Source organism: Neophocaena asiaeorientalis, unplaced genomic scaffold (genome assembly GCF_003031525.2).
Source record: "Neophocaena asiaeorientalis asiaeorientalis breed wild unplaced genomic scaffold, Neophocaena_asiaeorientalis_V1.1 scaffold142, whole genome shotgun sequence".
Lineage (NCBI taxonomy): Eukaryota > Metazoa > Chordata > Mammalia > Artiodactyla > Phocoenidae > Neophocaena > Neophocaena asiaeorientalis.
In genome coordinates, this window is record NW_020174563.1 from 4,528,595 (window position 1) to 4,546,244 (window position 17,650).

The 17,650-nt window shown below is 35.6% G+C and overlaps 1 protein-coding gene across 3 annotated transcripts in view; it reads left to right on the forward strand.

Moving 5' to 3' along the window:
- ROCK1 (Rho associated coiled-coil containing protein kinase 1) overlaps positions 1-17,650 on the forward strand; it is a 148,178-nt gene that overhangs the window by 107,208 nt on the left and 23,320 nt on the right. For all 3 annotated transcript variants that reach the window (XM_024757892.1, XM_024757890.1, XM_024757891.1), the window contains 6 exons: positions 4,150-4,256; positions 5,705-5,855; positions 7,888-8,048; positions 10,209-10,393; positions 12,070-12,139; positions 14,664-14,758. In XM_024757892.1, the coding sequence (XP_024613660.1) occupies positions 4,150-4,256; positions 5,705-5,855; positions 7,888-8,048; positions 10,209-10,393; positions 12,070-12,139; positions 14,664-14,758 (769 nt within the window). The remainder of the gene's footprint in view (positions 1-4,149; positions 4,257-5,704; positions 5,856-7,887; positions 8,049-10,208; positions 10,394-12,069; positions 12,140-14,663; positions 14,759-17,650) is intronic.

Genomic DNA, 17,650 nt, shown 5'->3' on the forward strand with positions numbered 1-17,650 from the left:
TCTAAAAATTGTATGGTTTTAGCATTTATATTTAGGTCTCTGACTAACTTGAGTTAATTTTTGTATATGGTATGATGTGTAGGGGTCCAATTTCATTCTTTTACATGTGGATATCTGGTTGTCCCAGTACCATTTGTTGAAGAGACTACTTTTTCCCCCACTGAATGGTCTTGGCATCATTGTTGAAAATCAATTGGCTATAGGTATACAGTTTTGTTTCTAGATTCTCAATTCTATTCAGTTGGTCTATATGTCTGTTCTTAGACCAGTACCACACTGTTTTGGTCACTGTAGCTTTACAGCAAGTTTTGAAATTGGAAGTTTGAGTTCTTCAGCTTTGTTGTTCTTTTTCAATGCTGTTTTAGATATTCCAGTCTGCAAGTAATTCCATATCAATGTGAGGATCTGCTTTTCCATATCTGCATAAAATATCTTTGGAGTTTTTATAGGGATTGCATTGAATCTATAGATTGCTTTGGGTAGTATTGCCATCCTAACATATTAAGACTTATAATCCATGAACACAGGATATACTTCCGTTTATTTTGGTATTTAAAAATTTCATTTCAGCATTTATTTATTTATTAGTTTCAGTGTACAAGTCTTACACCTCCTTGGTTAAATTATTCCTAGGTATTTTGTTCTTTTTGATGCTGTTATAAATGGAATTATCTTAGTTTTCCTTTTGTATTGTTTATTAAGTATGGTGTTAGCTGTGGATATTTCATAATACCCTGCTTTTGTATATTTTTAATGCAGCATTGTTTGGTGTGTTAAGGTTTTATGACTTCTGTATCTTCTTACTGGATTAAAATTGTATTATAGATGATATTAAATATATCTGACCTTGAGGGATTTTTCCCTTAATTTGCACTTTCCTGTTGTATCTTGCCCGTTTATTTATTTATTTGTTTGTTTATGTATATATATAATTTTTTTAAAATTTATTTATATTTTTGGCTGCGTTGGGTCTTCATTGCTGTGTGTGGGCTTTCTCTAGTTGCAGCGAGCAGGGGCTACTCTTCCTTGCGGCACGCGGGCTTCTCATTGCGGTGGCTTCTTTTGTTGCAGAGCACAGGCTCTAGGCACACGGGCTTCAGTAGTTGTGGCGCATGGGCTCAGTAGTTGTGGCTCACAGGCTGTAGAGCGCATGTTCAGTAGTTGTGGTGCATGGGCTTAGTTGCTCAGAAGCATGTGGGATCTTCCCGGAGCAGGGATCGAACCCGTGTCCCCTGCATTGGCAGGCAGATTCTTAACCACTGCACCACAAGGGAAGTCCCCATTCCTTTGTTTTTAATTTTTATATAGAGTTGATGGGCCTCAAATTTAGATAGTAGATTTCATATTTGGGGATTTTAACATATTTAGATTTTTCACAGTGAGTTTTTTTTTGTTTCTGTTTTTGAGACTTAACATACCTGTACATATTAAAATAAATAAAAAATATGTATCTGGAAAAATTTTCACAGCATGAACACACCCATATAGAAACTGAATATTACCAGCAGCCCAGAAGTTCCCTTGTACTTCTGCTTAGTCACTAATCCTTTTTCCCCGAAGTAATCACTGTTCTGACTTCTAACACATAAGTTAGTTTTGCTTGTTTTTGAACTTTTATATATGGAATCATGCAGAAAACACTCCTTTGTTTCTGGTTTATTTCATTCAACATTGTTTGTGAGGTTCATCCATATTGTTGTATATGGCAGTAGTTTGTTCTTCTTGCTGTATAGTACTCCATGTATTTTGTAATTTATCAGTTATTTATCAGTTTTTTTGTGGTAATGGCTTTTAAATCAGATATTCTGATTGTTTCTCTTCGGGGATTATTATGAATAATGCTGATATGAACTTTCTTGTACATATTCTTTGGTAATCATACATATGCTTCCTTTTGGTATATACCTAGAAGTGGTAGAACCATAGAGTATATTTAGCTTTAGTAAATACGTCCAAGTATTTCAAAGTAGGTGTACCAGTTTACATTTACCAGCAATGTATGAGAGTTCTGGTTGTTTCACTGCCTCCTCAAGGATAGTACTCACCCCACTGAGTTTTGTCAGTCTTACTGTTTTAGCCATCCAGGTGGAGCCTGATGGTATTTCCTTAGGGGTTAGTTTCCATTTCCCTGGTGTCCGAGATTGAGCAACTTTTCACATGTTTATTGGCAATTTGTGATATGCTCTTCAAGTCTTTTGCCCCCCCCACTTTTCTTATTGGATTGTTTGCTTTTTTCTTGTTGGTTTGTGGAAGTCCTAGATATTAGTCCCTTATCAAATTTATGTACCATAATTATCTTCTTCCACTCTGTGGTTTTCCTTTTCACTCTTAAATCCTGTCTGCCAATGAACAGGAGGTCTTACTTTTCTTATTTTTAATGTAGTCCTATTTTTTTTTCTTTTGTGGTCAGTGCTATTTAGTGTGGCCTATTGAATTCTTTGATTAAATCATGAGGATATTATTCCCTATTTTCCTCTAGAAGCTTTATTGTTTTGATCTGCTTAGGTTATGATCCCTGATATTTTGGTTCTTATTCCTTCTACTGTATATATATATATATATATATATATATTTTAATGTGAAGCTTTTTTGCTTTCATGTATTGTACAGACAAGTTATAGTTTCTTCCTAGCATTTTTAAAAAAATACAATAAATGAGGAAAATAAAATATATTTAACATACCTTTTATAAAGTTACTAGGACTCTAATGAATTCAACCCATATATTTTCATTACTTTGTCTTCTTGAGAGTTGGTTTATATGAACAACTACTACACAGAAATTCAGTTTAACCTGAGTATACTATCTTTCTACAGATTTTTAAAACCTATTATTTATTATAAATACAGGAAGAAGCATTTTTTAAATAGCACTTTAACATTTAAACATCTTGCCATGTTTGCTTTATCTCTCTCCATACAAACACACACATTCTCTGTATTTTTGCTCAACCATTTGAAAGAAACTAGCAGGTGTTTCTTTCTCCTATATGAAAATATTCCTATGTGAACAGAATGCCACATTGCCTGTGTGTGTAAATAAAATTGCTTCATTGCTCTCTAGATCCTAGAACTAGCCTACCAGACAAGCCTTATCACGTGCCAAAGATTTAATATTCATTTGTTCATTAAAGAACTACTTCAGGGGCTTCCCTGGTGGCACAGTGGTTGAGGGTCCGCCTGCCGATGCAGGGGAGCAGGGGACACGGGTTTGTGCCCCGGTCCGGGAAGATCCCACATGCCACGGAGCAGCTGGGCCCGTGAGCCATGGCCGCTGAGCCTGCGTGTCCGGAGCCTGTGCTCCACAATGGGAGAGGCCCCAACAGTGAGAGGCCCGTGTACCAGAAAAAAAAAAAAAAACGACTTCAGAAACAGTAAAATATAGGAAGCAGGTTGAGTGCCTTGAAGACTTTGGCAAGTACTGCAAGTTAAACACTAAACTGTAAGAAGTACAAATTTTTTCCGGGTCTTTTAGGGTGCTTTATCCATTTCCCTGTCAAATCTTAGGCCACATTGAATCACAAAATAAGAAAATAGGTTTTTACTTTTGAACTAGACAATATAATTATATTCATATATGTTAGATTCTGCATGTATTAAATTGTGTTTATTAAGTACTTATGCATTAAAAACAAAACGTAAAGCATATCTTAATGAGTAGAGTTTCTAAATATGTGAGTTGCTACCATTGCATGACATGAGCATCAGGTAGGTTAACACTAAGCTTTGTTAGAGGACTTGAATTCCTTAAAACTTAGTTTCTTTAGTAATGGAGTTTTTCTTCATTAAGTTTAAGAGTAATTAAACACTTTTCAGAATGTCTGATACATAAAAAAGCACTTAAATACTTGCCTTAATTAACATGGGGAAAAGAGCACTCGATTAGGACTCAGATCTGATCTCTGGACGAAGCTCAGGCTTATCTCTTTGACCATGTGTAAAATGAATATATACTAGATGATCTCCAACTAGAATTAACATTTTTATCACTATGTATTGTAGTTATTGTATATACTGCTAAGAAAACACTTAATAAATTTCTGTCTGATCAGGAGATTTTAAACTTTTTTTATCTTAATGATAATGCTGGGGAAAAAAAGATTTCTCTTTCAGTGACTATGTGACTTGAACTTTTTTCTTACTTGATAGCTCGAAATACATCTTTACAAGAGGAGGTGAAGCATCTCAAACATAATCTTGAAAGAGCGGAAGGAGAAAGAAAAGAGGCTCAAGACATGCTTAATCATTCAGAAAAGGTAAATGATTTAACATATACCAATTATGAGATAGTATTTACTGATTATCAGATATTATAAGATGGTTTTATAAAAGATCATTCATTCCTAATCTTTATATGTTTACATTTCTAAAAGTTTTTATTGTTGGTTGCTGTGTGAAGGTGTATGTGGGTCTTAATTTGGGCTTTTTAGGGTGTTATTTTTTGTTTTTTGTTTTGTTTTGTTTGTTTTTTGGGGTTTTTTTGGCGGTACGCGGGCCTCTCACTGTTGTGACCTCTCCCGTTGCGGAGCACCGGCTCCGGACGCGCAGGCTCAGCGGCCATGGCTCACGGGCCTAGCCGCTCTGCGGCATGTGGGATCCTCCCGGACCAGGCACGAACCCGTGTCCCCTGCATCGGCAGGCAGACTCTCAACCACTGCGCCACCAGGGAAGCCCTAGGGTGTTATTTTTATTTGTTTGTTTCTACCCTTGAAGGGTATCAGATAACTGATATTATCTGATCATCACAAATTGCTTTGGTTTGGAGATCCCTCTTCATATAGAATTTTTCCCCCATTTTTTGTACATGGGTAAGATGAAGATGCTGAACCTTACTAATTATGAAGAAGGAAAACAAAGGATTAGTATGTAGTAGACCATGTGTGCCTTTTCCATTTCGTTAGTAAGAGTTAGCAAAATAGTAAAGAGCATACATAATGTAATTGGCCTTTGCATGTAGAATTTTCATAACAGTCAAAAAATGCCATTGGTTATCCTCTGTCCTTACCTTGCTAAGAAAAGGATTGAATAGGTAATATGCAGATTTAGCTTACCTCCCTGAAATGTTGTAGGTTTACTAGATCCTCAGATAAATGATCAGAAAATTCACCACTTATCTTGTCCTTTGGACATGTTTTGTGTCATTCAGAATAGCTTTTTGATGTCTGAGTCTGGTATAAGTTTGGAAATAGGATGAAAGAAGAAGAGTAGAAGTACCCAAACAGGAATGGAATACATGTTGACATTCTTTTGTCAGAGCAAGGTAAATCTAGGTGTAGATGCAATTGTAAATAGAGATCAGTTTTTTTTAATGGTAGCAAAAATTTTTAAATGAACTGAAGAATTGTCCTATTCATTTCTGATCCTCGCAGTGAACCCTCCTGAACATAACAGAACTCTGCCCTGCCATCAGCCATGGCTAATGATTTACATGGGGAGGGGTGGGGGGTAGAAAAAAGGTGATATTTTGCTTTTAATTATATGTGCTTATTGTGATTTTTAAAGTAAGACATTATAGATGGTGTGAAATATACAAGAAGTATAAAAATAAAGCTGTGTCTTGAATAAAAATATTTAAGTATATATGGTGTAACATTTCAAGCCAATGTGATTCATGTATTATCTCTTATGGGATATTAATTAATATAAGATTTAATGATGTGCCTCTTGCACAGCATAGTATATGACTCTCATTCTCATTTTACAGGAAAAGAATAACTTAGAAATAGATTTAAACTACAAGCTTAAATCATTACAGCAAAGGTTAGAACAAGAGGTAAATGAACATAAAGTAACCAAAGCTCGTTTAACTGACAAACATCAATCTATTGAAGAGGCCAAGTCTGTTGCAATGTGTGGTAAGTGTCAGTTTCAATATTTTCTACATGATTAGTTTTTAAATAATGCCAACAAAAATATTTTGATTTTGATCAAATTTTATTGTGTAGTAGTTTAAACTCTTAGAAATTATAAATGATGATCTGGGAAAAGTGTGCCTTCCTTTTTTGATACCTTCCATTTTTTAAAATGACAATTTCACCTGCTAGTTCTCTTACTCTACCATTTTCTACTCCCTATACTACCCTCTACTCCCTGTAAAAGTCAGTGGATTCTTATTTCTCCCAGTTTTTCAGCCCTTTCCTTTGTTTTCTTCGAGATCCATTCTGGAACTCATTGTTAATTCATCTGCTTTCTTGCTCTGTACCCTCAACTCATTCCTTTGTATTTCCACTGTGTTATGCCTCTAAGCACAACAGATCTAGATCAGACTAGCCGGCCACTTTTCATTGCTTCAAATAGTTCTTCAGATGGATGTTATCCCAATGCCTTGTCTCCAGCCTCAGGTGAGCTGTCATTTTTATATATGTCACTCATATTGAATAGGTAATATGCACATCAGTTTTTCTCCTAAACTTTTATTTCTCTCCTCAAGCTTCCTATGCCATTTCTTTATCACTTTAATTTTAGGTGAACATTCTCCTATTTCAAAAAGAAATTGTGAAATCATAGGTATGAACCCCTCAGAATCTAATTCTCTAACTTAATCAACCTGTCTTACTACTTTACCCATGTTCATTATCTTCCTTCTCATCTTAGAGGAGGGTGATCCTCTTCCTGTCCTTGCTAATATGTTCTAGCTGTATTCAGATCTACCCTCTTATCTCAACTTATTATTTCTTTTTCTCCTCTTTATTCTCAAGCTTTTTTCCTCCACTGAATTTCTTCCTGTCGTAAACATGTACAAGTCTCTCCCATCTTAAAAAAAAAAAAAAAAGACAAACCCTTGCAGCAACCTGTGATCCTTACTAATTGCCACTGTTTTATTCCATCCCTTTATAGCCAAACTTATAAAAAGATGTCTTCCTTTTCTTCACCTTCTACTCACTTCTTAACCTACTGTAACCTGGAAATGTTACCTGGCGCCTTAAATTCAGTTTATTCAAGGGAAAACGTGTGACCTTATCTATCAGACCTGCCCTTACTCCTATTCTGACTGTCTTGGTTAACGGCTGTCTAGTTTTTATGAGCCCAGGCTTGTAATCAGACAAATCTACTTTGCCTCTTAGCCACTCTGTATTAAAAAAAAAAAAAAAAAATTAGGTGGGAAAATGCATCTAAACTGCCTGTACATAAAAAGCTTTCAATAAATGGGAGATATTATCATGGTTATGGGTGATGGTATTCAACATCCAGGGGCCCAAGCCAGAAATCTGGGAATTATTCAGGAAGTTCCAGTCTGATGCTTTCTATTTTGTCACCTAGAGGACAGTCTGAAAGTGAGAAAGCAGACTTATTAAGTTTGAGACCTGATGGTGCAACTTAAGAGTTGCAGGACCCTAGAAAATTAACCTTCAGAACCTTAGTTACCGTATCTCAAAAAGGGAACCTCACTGTAGACTAATATCTTCTGATAATAATTAAAATAGGTATTATACTATCACGGAATCTTGTCTGAGTTGCATAAATGATTATTACACATCACAGCCTTAAGCTTCGGAAACTTTTCTGGAACAATGCTAGGTATAGATTAATAACCACAATCTTATTTTTCTACTTTTATCTGAACTACCTCCATTCTTCTCCTTAGATACTCCACTTTTTTCCAGCTATACTTTCACCTTCTGGTCTGAAAATGGCACTGAATAGTCTCTCAGATCATTGGTCAAGGGATGGATTTGGGAGATTCGTTATATTTTATGACTCTCTTCCTTTAGAGATCCCACTATACAAATAATTCATAATGTTAGAACTTCTATAATGAATAGCTCTAAAAGAGTCCCAGGATAAAAACAGTAGGGATTTTTGGCACCTAGGTGTCTTACACAGCCCATGAAAGTGAAAAGCATGTCTTTTTCTTTAAATGTACGTTTATAACTTTTTCTTTCACAGAGATGGAAAAAAAGCTGAAGGAAGAGAGGGAAGCTCGAGAGAAGGCTGAAAATAGGGTTGTTCAGATTGAGAAGCAGTGCTCCATGCTAGATGTTGATCTAAAACAATCTCAGCAGAAGCTAGAGCATTTGACTGAAAATAAAGAAAGGATGGAGGATGAAGTAAGAAAAATAATACTAATTTTATTCATCTTATAAAAGAGAATATCATTGTTATGACTAAAAAGTCATTATCTATAATTTAAACAACATGGTGGAGATTTTAATAAAATAACTTGTATGTATCTGTGTTCACTGCTGTAAGGTCACCACTATATCCCTAACTCCTAAAATTTTCATCTTCGTATAGTGAACATTCACACCGTAGGTTCTATACCATTTTGCACTGTGACAGTACAACTGTAAAGTGTCACAGCTCCTCCCCTGAAGAAACTGACCATTTGCTTTTTAAGAGAGAGAGAGAGAGAAAAAAGAAAACCTCTTTATTGTCAGGTATCCAGTAATCCCCAAGAGGAGCATTGTTTTTAGATTTCAAAAGAAGCATTAAACTGTGGAGTCTTGCTTGATTTACATAGATAGAAAGCAGTAAATAAAGAGATAAAATGATATTATATCCTAGTGATTGGTATATGTACTTTATTTATTTTTAAAATTTATTTATTTATTTTATTTATTTTTGGCTGCATTGGGTCTTTGTTCCTGCACGTGGGCTTTCTCTAGTTGTGGTGAGCGGGGGCTGCTTCTCATTGCAGTGGCTTCTCTTGTTGCGGAGCACAGGCTCTAGGCACGCGGGCTTCAGTAGTTGCAGCACGCGGGCTCTGTAGTTGTGGCGCATGGGCTTCGTTGCTCGGCGGCATGTGGGATCTTCCTGGACCAGGGCTCGAACCTGTGTCCCCTGCATTGGCAGGCAGATTCTTAACCACTGCACCACCAGAGAAGCCGGTATATGTACTTTAGAAATTATAAGACCAAAAATAAGTAGTTCACGTATGTAAATTAGAGAAGGGAGAAAGAGAAGATTAGATTAATGAGGAAAGCCTTCACAAAGGAGGAATGGGTTGTCACCTATATTTCAAAGGTTGAGTAAGGCCTGAAAAGGTGATAGTTTGAAAGTCAGAAGCCTGAATTGGTAGAGGGAACATTTTAAGTATAGATAAAAGAGTAATTACTGAATGCTTAAGGAGGTAGGTAAGTGAGGGACAAAAAGCGACTTGATCAAACCAGGAAAGGAGAGACATACTGAGTAGTCATGGGGGAAACCTGGAGGGCAAAGTATTGATAGTTTTTAAAACTATAAAGCTATAGATGAAAACACTCTTTCAGAAAAAGTAATCTGGTAGTGGTATATAGAATGGACAAGAAAGAAGAGAGATTAGAGATACCTAATAGAGCCAGCATGCAGGAAGAATATGTATTGAAAATTTGGGAGATAATATTCAGTAATTTTAAAATGTAACTTTTGACCACGTGTTATCTGCCTAGCCCTGTGCCAGGAGTTGGGGTATGGAATAAGATGGCTATGGTCTTGACTTCTGTGGAACTTAGAACCCAAAGGGAAAGACAGATATTAAAATTGAATTACAAGTATGACATATTTAAAGAGGACATACCAAGTAGGAGTGTTAGGACTAATCACATCCAGGAGGTAAAGGAGGCCTCACTAAGGGTTTGGCATTTAAGAGCTGAAGAAAGAATAAATGAAGAGGGAAAGACAGAGAATAGCCTGTGCAAGAACTGTGTGGTGATGGAGAGTTTGTCACACTGGAGGATCTGAGGAGTATGATTGGATTCAGAGAATGACCAGTGATAATGCTAGGAAAGTAAACAGAATAGATCATGAAGGGCACTGTAACCACTGTAAGAATTTTTCGTTTATTAGTCCTAACGCCTAATAAGTACTTGATAAATATTTATTGAGTTGAACTAAATATATATACAATTTGTTTTATAAACTCTGGAGGGTTGTAGATTAGAGTACAAACATTTATGAAAGAACAGGTAAATTTAAATACCATTTAGGAATGTCCCCCAAAAGTGACTTTTATACTCGCCTTCTCCAAAATTTCCATACAGGTTGGGGTACAAAGAAACCAGATTTCTTTCCCTCCAAGATCTCACATCTGAAATTTGGGAATTAATTTGATTTAACACTAAATTCTGCAGTAATAAATGCATAGAACAGTGGAGACTCATTACAATACTAATATTTTCTACTTGTATAAGGAATTATAATGTACTTGAGATTTGATTAGTATTCTTTCAAATGATGTCTAATAAATTACTAAAAAGATTTACAATCCCAATTATTTTTCTCATTCATAGGTTAAGAATCTATCCCTGCAACTGGAGCAGGAGTCAAATAAGCGACTGTTGTTACAAAATGAATTGAAGACCCACGCATTTGAGGCAGACAATTTAAAAGGTTTAGAAAAGCAGATGAAACAGGAAATAAATACTTTATTGGAAGCAAAGAGATTATTAGAGTTTGAATTAGCTCAGCTTACAAAGTAAGTTTCAGAAATAACATTCTTGATTTCCTTTTTGTGTTTAGCATTTGCTTATGTGTTTCATATTTTATGTGTGTATAGGTTATGTTCTTAGAGTTTGTGAAAGGAAGATATAGGAAAAAGCATTTAGAAAAAATAAAAGAATTTATTTGCAAAGAAGGTTTGCAAGGGAGTTCAGGCTTTGGAAAGACAGGCTTACTAAATAAAAAACACAGTTATTTAAAGGGGAAAAAAGACATTATCAAGACTAGTGACTTTACAATGTCTGTTTATGGTAGGAAAAAAACAGTTTTCTCATATGATTTTCATATCTATGAAAGTCATCATGTTTCTTCACACTAGAATTACAAAAATGAGGAATAACCTTATTATTAAGGATTTAGTACCTTACAGAAAATGTTTAAGGTTTCTTTATTTTAGAGACTAGAATTAGACATGATGGCCCTGTATTTGTTTGTTTGTTTTATTTTGTTTCTTTGGTTCATCTCAAAGTGCAAAATGTTCTTTTTCTTCTATTCTGAGATGTGATGTGCCCGCTTACTTGAAATGGGGACAAAGCAGGGTGTCAGTATGACTTTTGGAATTTGTATAAGGACATGCTTCAGAAATTTAATATCAAAGATACCTTATACCAGACCATGAGGTTTTATTTCCTCCAAATTTATGTTATAATGTCTTCATTTGCCAGCTTTGTTTACAACACAGTAATTCCTAGGTAAAATTGCTGGGTTTGATTTTGTCGACTTTATATTGGTGAAATTCTTTTCCCCTTTTAGAGCCACTATTTTTACCAAGTAATGTGTTTTGTAGTTTTCTTCTCCCGAAATAACTTTCAGTCAGCATTTAACTAATAATTATTATGTACTTTCTGTCAACCATATGCTGAAAATAAAAAGCTGTTACTATCTAATATGAAAACCTAGCAGCTGCAGATGGAAATGTTCATTGTTGAATAGCTGTCTTTGGGTTGCATTGTGTCTGTCTTTTTAAGTCCTTTCCTCTCTGTGAGCAGTGTTTACGTGTACCTGTCTCTTTATCTGTGTTACTCCTCCTTTGTCAGTTGTTGTTATTGCCTCCCTTCTTACTCCTTACCTGCGTATTCATTTCCACCGCACCCTTGTGCTTAATTGACCATAAAATATAGTACTAAATTATTCTTACTATTTATTAAATATGGTCAAGTTTTTAATAGTCTACTTACAGCATAAGACATTTTAAATGTATCCCTAAGAAAGCTTTTCTTTAGAAAAATTTACCAAAAAATATTTTTATTTTTGCATTGTGGATTACTCCACAATTAATAAGTGACCTTCAGTAGAAAACTGTTCCCTCAACTTTTCATAGTATCATTTAATAAGGAGCAGACAGTGTGGCCTAACCAAATATAACTAGTAAAGTAATACTGTATAATGAAGTATGATTTTTTAAATTTTTTGGCTGCACTGCGCAGCATGCGGATCTTACTTCCCCTATCAGGGATCAAACCTGCGTCCCCTGCAATGGAAGCGCAGGGTCTTAACCACTGGACTGCCAGGGAAGTCCCTGAAGAATGATTTTTTGAAACAAAGGTTACTTTAGTAAACCTTTTTTATTGTAGCAACTTTAAGAAACAAAGAATGATGTAAAGTCTAGTATAAATAGGAGCATTTGTTTACTGTTTTCTCTTTTGTCTAAAGACAATACAGAGGAAATGAAGGACAGATGCGGGAGCTACAAGATCAGCTTGAAGCTGAGCAATATTTCTCGGTGAGAATCATTTTTAACATATAGACTGTTTCAAAACCTGACTTAAAACAAGGTATTTAGATTTTTAATGTGAACTATGATTCTTTTTCAAATAACTGTGAAGTAGTTTTCTCCCCTTCTTTATATCCCCATCTCTGCGTTTCATTTCTGGATCTGAGTTGGTAGTCTGTTTAAGTTGTAAAGAAATGACTGTTTTTGTGCAAATATTTCCAGAATTGCTTTCAAACTGGAGCTACATATAAGACTTTGTTAAGGGTTCTGTCTGCCTGGTAGCAAGCTCTGGTGGTTTAGAGTGCCAGTATTATCATGTGTGGTTCTTGTATACACATTATGGTGGCCTACATACATATATCTCTAGGTATAACTACATACAGTTGTGGGTATAACTAATGTTGAGGAGCTTTTTCCTGTTTTAGCCCTGTGTGCACTTTTATGCATCTGTTATCCTTTTTCTCCATAAAAATCATTTTCTTATTTGTTGCAGGCCAAGTTATTTTCATTACTACTGTTGATGAGCATTTATAGCTAATGCTTTGAGGCTTTATTGAAACCTCTGAATTTTTGTTTACTTCCTCTGGTTGCCAAGCTTGTGCTCTGCCATTTCAACTTAACATTTATCTACCAGCTCCTTTTCTCTTTCAGTGGCAACCACCTTTCCTATGAGCTTTAAGCAGTGTAATTAAATGCATAGAGTTTGAGTTACACTGATAAACATGCCCTAGAAACCAAGTGTGAACAGTATTGGAAGTAATGATTTCTCTAGTAAAAAATCTGGATACCATTAGAACTCTACAGAATTTCACACAATTAAGAGCTTCATGCTCTACTCTTTTCATCTCCTAATAAATATGATGACTTTCTACTTCTATTTCTTCTTGGCTTATTATACTATCACTGGAATATGTTTTTAAATTAAAAAATAATTCAAGATTGTTGAAAAACTTTTCCCTGAGTGTAAATTAACCTTAACTATTCAGTGTGTGGTACTGACTTCTGCAAAGTGGTCTGTAATATCAAGCACACCTTTTTGTCCCTTGGCTTCCACAGAGTAATCATTCAGTGCCTCCATGTTTGGGGATGGCTGTCAAGTGATTTGTGGTGGTTCCTATGGATTCTTGATTTTTGCCTGTATAAAAACCATACAAAATACTAACCCTGCCTTTAGTTTTGATTTATTCTATTGCTTGTGAGGACTGGGTTAGATGTTGCTAAATTTGATAAGTTATTAGGAACCAAATTTAAGATTTTCTTTAATCTGGGCTTTCAAATCAGGTTATTTATCTTTTTCTCTCTTCATTGATTACACATATAAATTTCAGTAATTGAAGTCAGAGAAAGGAGATATGAGAATCTGATTCCTAAATGCAGAATGGACTATTTCATTTTAGAAATTGTAAGCACTTAAACTAAAGCCAGCCATCATTCTTCCTTCATTTGCATTCCCATGGAAATGTACTTTTCCCCCTAGAGAAGTGCTATTTCTTAGAGGTATAATTCAGTGTACAGTGTAAAGGTAGTACTCCACAGCTATTTGCTGGTCCTTACTATTTTTTTCCTTATCTTTTAGACTAAAAAGGTTGGTTTAAAAAAAAGACATAGACTTCAGAATTGGAAGTTTACTCTGTAACCTCAGCATCTAACAGTGTGGGTCTAATACTTTTTCATACCTGTTAAATATTTGTTGATGGAGTTGGCAAAAACCTAGTGAATTTTGTAAGAATCATTGTTCTGTACTAAGTATATATTATTCATATGGTGACAGAACATTGATAAATCCTATTTATGGATATTTCTTCTACCTCTCAACCACCCACTTCATCACCCAAGAGAAGTGGTTTCTCTAACATTATTTACTTCAAAAATTGATCTAACTTTTAAATAAGTATTGCTTGCTAAGTTTCTTTATAACGTTTTTCCCAAATCAATATGTTTAATATATTTTTGAGGTATAATTTATATATAATAAATTGTACCCATTTTAAGTGGTTGATAACTTCTGACATATGTGTATACTGTGACCACCACCACAATCAACATATAAAACATTTCCTTCACGGCCCTTTGGAGTCAATCTTCTCCACCCACCTCTATCTGCAGGCAACCACTGATTTGCTTTCTGTCTTATTATTTTCACCTATTCTACAATTTCATATACATGGAATCATGTAGTACACACTCTTTAGCACCTGGTTTCTTTCATACAACTTAACAGTTTTTAGGTTTATCATGCTGTATGTATTAGTAGTTCATTCCTTTTTATTGTTGAGTAGTATGGGTACATCACAACTTTCAAAATTCATCTGATGATAGATATCTGGGGTTGTTTCCAGTTTGGAGTTACCATGAATAAAACTGCAATGAAAATTTATGTATAAGACTCTGTATGGATATATATTTGTATTTGTCCTGGGTAAATACTTAGGAGTGGAATTGTTGGACCATGTGTTAATTGTTTATAAGAAACTACCGAACTGTTTTTTAACCTACCATAAACACTTACTTCTTCTTATCACTTGTTTTGCAGACACTTTATAAAACTCAGGTAAAGGAACTTAAGGAAGAAATTGAAGAAAAAAACAGAGAAAATTCAAAGAAAATACAGGAACTACAAAGTGAAAAGTATGTCCATTTTAGTTTAGAACAAGAATCAGTACTATAGCAAAACATTCTTAAATTTAAGTTTAAAGATAGAGAATAGATGTGCCATTATTCTGATGGCAGTGGAATAGCAAATCTTACTGGGCTAATTCAGAACAAATCAAACTAGATTTAGGCTAAATTTGCCTTTATGGTGAAGAAATTATTTGATACATTAACACTGTAGCGGTTGTACAGAGATTCACTAAATTGTGACAGTAAATTGTTTTCAAGGGTCTCTCAATCTTCAAACATCTATTTGTATATAAATAGTTCACGCTTGGGGCTTCCCTGGTGGCGCAGTGGTTGAGAGTCCGCCTGCCGATGCAGGGGACGCAGGTTCGTGCCCCGGTCCGGGAGGATCCCACATGCCACGGAGCGGTTAGGCCCGTGAGCCATGGCTGCTGAGCCTGTGCTCCGCAATGGGAGAGGCCACAACAGTGAGAGGCCCACATACCGCAAAAAAAAGTTCACGCTGTATTTGCAAGTCATCATTTTATGTTAGGTAAAGGTATGCAGGGTCTTCCTCTTAGTATTATAATGCAGGTTAATTTCCATTGCATGTGTGCCTAGGGCCTTACAAGGAGGTGATCTTAGAAAGCTATTAAGTGTAACAACTGCTCATAGCTAGATAGTGTGAGAACAGACATTGAAACTAGTTTTCTCACATTGTTATATTCTTTTCCATATAACCACCTTTGAAAGAAATAAAAAATTTTAACTTTTATTGTTGAAGCAAACAAATACATAAAATAGCAAAACATGTACAGTTTTATAAATTATATGACAAATATCATTATAACCACCACCCATGAACAAAATCTACCTCAGAAGCCCACTATATCCCCGCTTCTGCTTATGCCTCTTCCCTCCCCACCACAAGAGTAATCACTATCCTGATACTTATTTGTTGAAGGAACTGAATCATTTGTCCTGTATAGTTTTCCTCAGTTATGATTTTGCTGATTCTGTTTCCATAGTCAGTTGAACATTTTCGTCATCCTTCTGTGTTTTTTGCAAATCAATGGTTAAATCTAGAGTTTCACTGTTTAGTATGGTACCCACCAATCACATGTAGCCGTTTAAATTTAGTTCATTAAAATAAAATTAAAACTTTAGTTCCTCAGATGTACTAGTCACGACTTAGGTGCTTAATAGTCTTATATGGTCAGTGTCTACCATATTGGACAGCACAAGTGTAGAACATTTCTGTCATCGTAGAAAGTTTTACTGGACACCCCTAATCTGGAGGCTTAAACAGATTCAAATCTGGTTTTTAGAGGGAAGACTACCTCTGTTTTTAGCAACCATTGGCACTCAGTGCTTAGATCCTTAATACATTAGGTAAACTCTAAAGTAGGCACAAAGCTACATTTCCTGGTTTCTCTCTGTGACAGTAGTAAACTACTTTTGTAGAGTATAGTCTGTTGCCTATCATTTGTGTGGTATCTACAATATAATATACAGTCCCAGTTTATATGCATTCACAGTGAAGGGGACACCCAATCTGCTACATACTATATTGTTTCATGGGGTTGATATGTTTTCCCTTGTTTGATCTGTTTAAGAGAAATGTGTTGATCACCACTCTTGTGCTGTGTGCTGTGCTTCATGCCAGTGATATAATTATTAATAAGTTATGGCTCTTACCATCAAGTGCTTCAGAATCTAGTCAGGAAACACAGACATAATTAAGGTAGGTGGCTATGACAAAGTGCTATTGGAATATACTGAAGGGGTATATACCTCATCTTACCATCTGGGATTCAGAGAACATTCCCCAGGTGACAACTAAGCAGAGTAGAATTCACCAGGGAATGGGATATGGGTTGAGAACAGTATAGGCAAAAGCCAGTGTGTGATTTGGGAGCAGCAAATGCTTTCATTTGCCGGTAGGGAAACAGTTGGTGACAGATGAGGCTGGAGAGATAAACCTGAGTCAGATTACAAAGGGCTTGTGTGTCATTGGGAATTATCAACATTGAAGAGTGGAAGATTTTATTTTTTTTGCCATTCTCTATTATATATCCACATCACCTAGATCAGAGCTGGGCAAATAATAAGTATTCAATAAAGATTCAATGAATAAATGTAAATTTAGCTAGGGATTGACAAGATAGGGTTTTAGAAGTCTCCAGTCTTTAGAGAATGGATTGGAGTGAGGCAAAGCTGGGTGGATATAGGGAGTCCAGTTATACTGCCATAGGAATAATCTAGATATACAATTATAGTGGAAGTTGGCAGTAAAAGGAGGGGCAAGTGCATAGGAAAAAATAAGAAAGTAGAAGCAATAGGAGTTGTAGATTTGAAGGTATGGGGATAAAAGTTAGGGAAAATTTCAGGTCAGCTCAAGTTTCTGACCAGGACAATTGGGTTGTTGGTAGTGGTAGTCCCTAAGCTAAAATACCAGTTTGGGGGAATGAGAGCAAACAAGGTTATTTCTATTTCACACCTACTGAGTTTGAGGTGCCTATGGGATGTCCAAAGAGAAATGGATACCAGACATTGGCATTATTGCTTTAGAACTCAAAGATAAGGACTTGAAGCCAATTCAACAGTCATTTCATGCTGAAACCACTAAGATATATGACATTTATTAAGACGGTTGTGTTTGTCAGGGTTTATGAACTCTTGAGCCTGTGATACCATACATGTAACTGGGTTGAAGTTAGTTGGATCTAAGTATCGATAGCATCCATTGCGTGAGTGTGAGTATTATAACAAACTGAAGAGTTCATGTCCTCAGTTCTGAGCATTTGCTGCCACATGGTAGCACTGACCCAGTATTTCAAGATCTTCTGATTTTTCAAGAGAAGCCAGGAATCTCAGTTTTTATGTAAAATATTGGCCCAAATTTATTTTTAAGTGTGTATG